Below are 7,514 nucleotides of genomic sequence, written 5' to 3' on the forward strand. Positions count from 1 at the left end.
CCACATATGCTTGGTCAGCCTCAGCTCCCCCACTCCTATTTTCTCTTTGGAGAGGTACTCCATGTGCATGTAAAGTAGTCACGTTTTCTCTTTTAACCTCCAGTTTATGATGCTGAGCAAGCCAGCCTTCTTTTGTCTCAATTGTTTACAGATGCCTGGTAACTTTGTGCCATCTGCGTACTTCTGCATTTCGTGCTTTGAGTATTCATAAAGGCTGTAAACAAAACCACACACAAGGCCACCCTGGGCTGTAGCAGTGACCTCCCTTTAGCCTGATGTTTCTTCTCTGAGGACCACCTGTTCTGCCTGTTCTATGGGCTGCTCCTTACCCATCCTTCACTGTCTTTTCCTTTTTTAAACAGTGATGTCTTGTGGTGCAGTGTGACAGCTGCTCCTCTGATACCAAGATACCCCTCTCTTTTTAGCTAGAAATTAAATAATGTTTTAGGGCCATTCTTGTGATGCAGACAGTGAAAGCCAGTAGGAGAACTGGAGCCAGCTATTCTTGTGAAAGAAATCCAGCACATTCCCTGCCATTCTACTTATGTGCTCCTGTGGTTTGCTCCAAGGAGAGGAACCCTGTCCCCTCCAGTCTTCTTGTTTGCTCCTAAATAGCTGGGAGGTGTGTGAGTGTACCACAGCTTGAGCCTAGGGACACAAAAGAGAGAGAGACTGGGGAACTGTGTCATCTCATGAGAGAGCCTATGGGTTTTTCATGGTATCTACAAAAAGTCCATCTGCTTTCTGTGTGGTTCTTTAGATCTTGACTTGTCCATGCTTGAAGCTGTTCTGCTGCCTTTTTGCATTTCACAAATGGTTTTATTTCTCCCTCCCGCACGTCTCCTCGTCCCCCAGAGACCAGCCGTACCAGGAACGTTTGGACCCCTGCGTGGATCAGATCCAACGAAACTCTATGGCTCACCGCGAGTGCCAGAGCCCCATCCTGGAGACCCGGTTCAACAGCACCAGCACTTTGCCATGCAGGTAAAAACAAACAAACAAATGGAGGAAAAACAAACAAAAAAAACCAACAACAACAAAAAAAAACCACCATAGTTTCTACAAACGCTGCTGTCTGTTTTGGTAGTAATAAAGCAAAGGCGCTTTGCAGATCCCCTCTGCTCCCCTTGGTGCCTCTCTTCAGAACACACCGGTGATGGTGCTTACCCACCTTCCTCCAACTGATACTCAGCCACTCTCTTTCCTTCCCCAGCCTTCCGTGGGACTGAGCGAGCACCGAGGGCACAGGCTGGCCACTCCCGAGAAGCAGGTGTGTGCAGGGCCGACCCACATTGCTGGTCTTGGACCCCGTCCCAGCGCCTTGCAGCTAGGGTGCATGAGTGGACCCCCTCCTGACGCCGTCTACTCAGCAGCGCAGTTCCAGCAGGGATTCCTTCCTCCCAGGCACAACGGGCCTCCAGTGAGGCCGCCAGAAGGTTCCGAGATGCCACCAGGACACATGTACCGACCCTACAAGTACCTGAACCGTGGGCACCCTGCCTTGTGGAATGGCAGCCATGGAGCCAGCGGCCAGAGTGCAGTGGGGCCAGAGGAGAAGGCACCCCTGGGGCCGGCGCCCTCGCTCCAGCCCCGTGCCATCGGCCATATGATGGAGCCCCGGGCCATACGGGCACCTCTGCCTCCCAGCCAGTGGACTGAGCAATCAAACTTTCTACCTCACGGGGTGCCTCCCTCAGGGTATATCAGACCACCTGGGAAAACCGCCAGCCAGAGAATGCCGCAGCCACCAGCCGCTCTTTTTGGGGGACCGCCTCAGGTTCAAAGAGGGTGCCAGGGTGGGGACTCCATGATGGACAGCCCAGAGATGATCGCCATGCAGCAGCTGTCATCCCGTGTGTGCCCGCCAGGTGTGCCTTACCACCCTCGACAGCCACCCCCGCCGCACCTTCCCGGGCCCTTTCCCCAGCTGGCTCACGCTGCCTCCACTGGTGTGCCACCCCCAAAGCCTGTCGTTGGGAATGGGAGCTCACAGGATCAGACCATGGAGCCAGAGAGCAACCAAGGTAACTCCCCATGGCTGACCAGAGGCCACGTAGAAGCTTTTCGACTGTCTTTGCTACTGCCAGGGACTCTGGATGTAGAGGATGCAACCTCATGGGTCCTTCTAGCTGTAGATGTCTCTGTTCGTTGCAGGGAAGTGGGACTAGATGACCTTTAGAGGTCCCTTCCAACTCAAATGATTCTATGTTTTTTGTGCCTATGGGGAGCAAGGAGCTGTTTCCAGTGGATGGGCATTCACAAAGAGTAGCTCTACTGCTCTGAAGTCTTGGTGTACCAACCTTAGTTGTGTTGCTGATGCACGAAGCCTGTATCTGTAGATGTGGTTTTATTCAGATTTGCACCACTAAAGAGGAGGGAAGTTTTTTTTTTTTTTTTTTTTTTCAGACTCAGCAGAGTCCATTTTAAACACTGGCAGAGGCTCAGCAGCAAAAGCGAGTTTTGTTCAAGACAAGAACTACATTACTGATCAAATAGCTGTGGGGCACATCATTTGTATACGTACTTTTTCTTTTATATATTTTATACATTTCCTGCTCCAGCCATCACTGAAGTTTTCCTAAGATTTTTCGTCTTACTGTAGCCTGCCAGAGATCCCCTCCTTGCCAGTTATACCTGCAAGTTATCAGTTTGCCTTTGGGTGCAAATGCAAAGCACAGTCTGTGATGCTTCTTACAGCTCACTTGGATTTAATATAAAAATTGAGTCTGCAAAGAGTTAGGTAAGGAGAGTAAATGTAGTGTGAGTAAATGGTTTAAATACACTTCTTTGAGTGTCTGTCAGTGTGACTTCTCTGAAATGCACATCTGCCTCATGAGCTTAATGTCTCAATATCTTCACAGAGGAGGAGTGCCAGCAAGGCGCTGAGCAGCCATGTCAGTTGAGATGGGATGGCAACGTGTCATATGTGCCACCACAAGTTTCTTTCTAGTGGAATTTCATTCACTCTAGCTGGTAATCTAGAGATCAAAAAAACCTTAAACCTAAAGTAGAGATCAAAAAACCCTAGAGATCAAAAACAAATATTTCATTAATTCTAGCTGGTAAACTAGAGATCAAAAACCTTGTATTTTTATCAATGCCTTGTGTGCCTTAAAGTAAGAGGAAACTCTTTCCTTGTGTGGCATTGCTTAAAACTCATTATCATTTAGCTGTGCTGGATATAGAACAGAGACTGGGAGAGAACACTGGGTGATTTCAGAGCAGAGTGGCCGCATCTTCGAGTTTTTTATGCAGTCTGATAGTGAATAGGACAAGGGGGAATGGCTTTAAATTAAAAGATAGGATACTTAGGTTAAATATTAGGAAATAATTCTTTAGTCGGGGTGGTGAGGCCCTGGCACAGCTGCCCAGAGAAGCTGTGGATGCCCCATCCTTGGAGCTGTTCAAGGCCAGGTTAGATGGGGTCTTGGGCAGCCTGCACTGGTGGGGAGCAGCCAGCCCATGGCAGGGGGTTGGATGATCTATGATCTTTAAGGTCCATTACAACCTCAGCCTTCTTGTGATCTCCAAATCATAGTTGGTTAAAACGTGGCTGTGATTGGCTTCACAGTGCCTTGGTATGTGGCAGTGCTCTTGCCCAACTGCAGGCAAGCAGGGTTTGTGGCCCAGAAAGGGCAATACAACCTGAAATCAAAAAAGCCCCAGCTTTTAGCTCACTCTCATGGGGAACATGCAGTATTTTCTAGTGCAGCCTTTCTATGAGGCAGCCTCTGCATGCCCATCTGTCAGACCAAAGCCATGTGTGCCATGTTACCCTGATGGTGATTTGCTCTCTACAGTGGGGTTGTATCTTAATGGAAATCATAAGGACTCAGTTCACATATGCCATCTTTCCCTGAGAGGTGTGCAACCTCATGAGTAGTATTGAAAAGAGCTCTTTTGAAAGAACAAGCTCTTAAAAGGTTGCCCAGCTTTGCAAAAATGCCCTTTGGGATTTCTGAGGATCTGTGAAAGAAGAGCTTTCCATTGGCTGTGAGAGGAAAGCTGCAGCCCCACAGAGTTCACATTTATCCTCTAGCTGTGCTCTGGCCATGGTGTGAATAGAGTTGAGTAGGGGATGAGGTATTTTAGGCCTTGAAGCACTTTGAAATCTCTGATGGAACCATCTTTGTGGCTTTAGAAAGTCACTCCCCTTCCATTTGCACAGTTCAGCACCTTGGGATACTTTCTCCAACCAAATGTTGAGGATGTGTCAGAGCCACCCCTCAGGTTTTTGCTGTGGTTTTGTGTCAGCAGCCATAGAGAAGAGAAACCCATCATGAATGAGGCTGTTGTTCTCCCTGCCAAAAGTGGGCCCTGGGAGGTTGTTTTGGCATATCTAACTCAGCTGAGAGGAATTATTTTTTGGCAAATCCACTTTGGGTGGGCATGGGTGTGGGTTCAGGAGGGCTGCCTTCCAAAACAAGACCAGCACCTGACATTTACACCCTCTCTTTCCAGTGGAGCCACTGGCCGGCGTGGAGGAGAAGGCTCAGTGCATCGGCATTCCCGACAGGGCCTACGCCAAACTCCTACCTCATCCCAAGCCCCCCCTGCCCATGGAGTGTGCCCGGCGCAACCTGCCCCCAGATGGGGAGGGAGATGGCTCCAGCCTGAAGAGTGATCTGAAGGCCAACCAGAGCAAGGGCACGTGGCCGGCCGAGAGCAGCTACGCCGGCCCAGCTGCCCAGGGGTGCATGAGGGACCTGGCATCCACCCCTGAGCGAGGAGGACCCGTGTCTGAAAACGGGGCAGCGGGCGAAGGGCCGGCAGAGAGCAAGGGGTTGGCTGCCAGCCTGATGGAGAAGCCCCTCTGCGGTGGAGGGAAGGCTCTGCCCGAAGCTGCCGTGCCTTGCATGGGGCAGGGCACCAGCCTTCCCACCATGGATGCTGGCACTGTGGGAGCTGCCCCCAACCAGTTCCACCCTCTCTACATGCCGGGTCTGGAATACCCGAATTCAGCTGCTCGTTATCACATCAACCCGGGGCTGCAAGGGTTCGGCCCAGTGATGGGTGGGAAGCCTCCCCCAGTGTCCCACCCGCAGCATTTTCCTGCGCGGGGCTTCCAGCCAAGCAGTGCCCATCCCGGGGTCTTCCCTCGCTATCGGCCCCACCAGGGCATGCCCTACCCCTACCAGCCCCAGCCTCAACCTTCTTACCACCACTACCAGCGGCCACCCTACTACGCCTGTCCGCAGGGCTACTCGGACTGGCAGAGGCCTCTTCACCCCCAGGCCAGCCCCAGCGGCCACCCGCCCCTGGCCAGACCCCCTTTCTCTGACCGGGGGAATGTGAGCAGCTTGCAGGGCTGCGAGGCACTGAGTGCTGCCCTGGCTTCTCCCAACCGCATGGACGTAGCGAGTGCCAAAGAGGTTTCTCCAAGCGACGGGCAGGATCTGGGGCCTGAAGATGAGAAGTCTGAGGAATCCCAGGAGCGGCCGGAGAGTCCCAAAGAGTTCCTAGATTTGGACAACCACAACGCAGCCACGAAGAGGCAAAGCTCGGTGGCAGCAGGAGAGTTTCTCTATGGAGCTCCCCCACCTCACCTGGGTTCGGGAATGGGATTTGGGCCATCAGCTTTCCCTCCCCACGGGATGATGCTGCAGACTGGCTCTCCCTACACATCCCGGCATCCCGCCGGTCATTTCCAGCCCAGGACGTACGGATCACCCATGAATGCCCACCTGTCTCATCATCCAGCCCCTGGCCAAGCTAATGGCCTCTCTCAGGAGGGACCCCTGTACCGCTGCCGGGAGGAGAACATAGGTCACTTTCAGGCCTTGCTGATGGAGCAGAGAGGCAGTGGAGGTGGCATGGGGGGGCCACCCCAGGACTTGTATAGACCATCGGGGTAAGAGCATGTTTTCTGTGAGAAGGTGAGATGGGAGGGAGCGATGCCTGGGTAGCAGCATGTGTTCGGTATCCTTGAAAGGCCCAGACTGAAGTCTCAGGTACTATGAAGGGCTAACAGATGGTTAAACCTTTCTGTGAGCTGCAGAGTCTTAATGCAGCTTTTTAAAACAAGTAATATTAGCTATCATGGAGACCTGTTAGCTTGTCCGTTCCATTCCCACACCAGGGCTTTGTTTTATCTGATGGTATTTTGTTAATGTGTTGTCTGGTGTTGTGCATCTCTTAATCAAAAGGTCTCTGACCATTTTCTTTGCAAGAATTTTGTTGCATCTATTCATAGTGGAGGGAGTAGCTAACTGAAGTGGAAGTTAGTCTTGTTTTGAAGTCTGTTTCAGTGCTTCTGTGTGAGTGGTGCATGTTTGCATTCATCCAGGTAGATGGGGTTTATCCTTGATGTTCATGTGCTAAAACTCTCTCCATTAAACCTGACTACAGAATGCAAATGCATCAGGCTCAAGTTCCTTTCCCGAAGATGCCTACAGCAACCATGTCTCGAGAAGATCTGACGCCACAAAAATCATCAGCGTTGCCTCTGGATCAAGTAAGGGCCACCAAGGAGAGCAGAGCTCAGATGAGAGCCTTTTCTTGCTCTGCCAGTTAAAGGAGTGAAGTATTTGCTAGCAGTGGAAAGCGCTGGAGGAAGCTGGGAAGTGAGCTTACTGATAGGCAGAGGAGCTGGAGATGTCTATTTTGTCATAGTTGACTGTGCTGACTAGTTGACTATCTGTTAGCACAGGTAGTGCCAGCTTTGGAGTAATAGCATGAAATTGTGAGGTTGCTCCTTTCTACAGCTGCTAGTTGAAGGTCTCCAACTCCTCTTTTTCTTCTTCCAGAGCTAGTCTGAGGAAGGAAGGACCTCACGAAGATGAAAGCCACACGTAATTTGGACAAAGGGGAGGAGGGGCAGGCCTTCCTCCCACCCTCCCCTCATCCAAGCAGCATGTAGCTTCCCGGGTCCATGGATCGCAGCATCCCGACGGCGTTAGTGCTGGAATTCCGGAGCTGTGCTGGGCCCCAGCCAATCGGCCGAGCAGCCGGCTTGCCAGCACAGGGCGAGCATGGCCAAACTAGTGGCTTTCTGTGACTGGAGACTGCGTCTCGTTCAGGGTTTGAGGGATTTTGGGGTGGGGAGGGTGGGGGTGGGGGCTGGAACTTTCATTGACTGCTAAACTCAGGTATATTTTTCAGGGTGGAAGAGGACGATGATGGAATTTTACTTGTAGTATTAACGTGTGTGTTTTGGAGCTGGATCCAGTTTACAGAATTTAACCTGTTGCCTTTTTAAATAAATTTCTGTTGTTGGTGAATGTATTGTACATAATGGGGGAGGGGGTGGGCCCAGCTTGTAGTGGGCTTAGCACTGGAGGAATCTGTTTACAATCATATCACACTGAAGTCTTTCAGGATAGGGTGAGGGTCTGGGGGAGCGGGGAGAGGTCAGGGAACATGCGATGAATGACTTGCTGTCCTTTGCAGCTGTGACACCGCCCGATAGTTGTTAGGCTGAATATCAGGAATTGCTCAGGAGCGTAACGTGTCCTCCTTTTTCTCTTCTCCTCTTCCTCCTTCACTCTCACCCCTGCCTCTGCCCCTCCAGATCC

At 51.4% G+C, this 7,514-nt stretch overlaps 1 protein-coding gene across 3 annotated transcripts in view; it reads left to right on the forward strand.

The window, feature by feature from the left end:
* Positions 1–7,023, forward strand: part of LOC122170806 (cat eye syndrome critical region protein 2) — a 45,220-nt gene extending 38,197 nt beyond the window's left edge. For 2 of the 3 annotated variants that reach the window (XM_042838004.1, XM_042838003.1), the window contains 4 exons: positions 856–984; positions 1,214–2,024; positions 4,462–5,851; positions 6,349–6,740. In XM_042838004.1, the coding sequence (XP_042693938.1) occupies positions 856–984; positions 1,214–2,024; positions 4,462–5,851; positions 6,349–6,514 (2,496 nt within the window). In that variant the 3' untranslated portion in view covers positions 6,515–6,740. The other variant, XM_042838002.1, reaches the window with a different exon arrangement.
* The last annotated feature ends 491 nt before the right edge of the window (positions 7,024–7,514 follow it).

Source organism: Centrocercus urophasianus, unplaced genomic scaffold (assembly GCF_019232065.1).
Source record: "Centrocercus urophasianus isolate 14NV4802_14NV808 unplaced genomic scaffold, USGS_Curo_1.0 seq_73, whole genome shotgun sequence".
NCBI classification, from domain to species: Eukaryota; Metazoa; Chordata; class Aves; order Galliformes; family Phasianidae; genus Centrocercus; species Centrocercus urophasianus.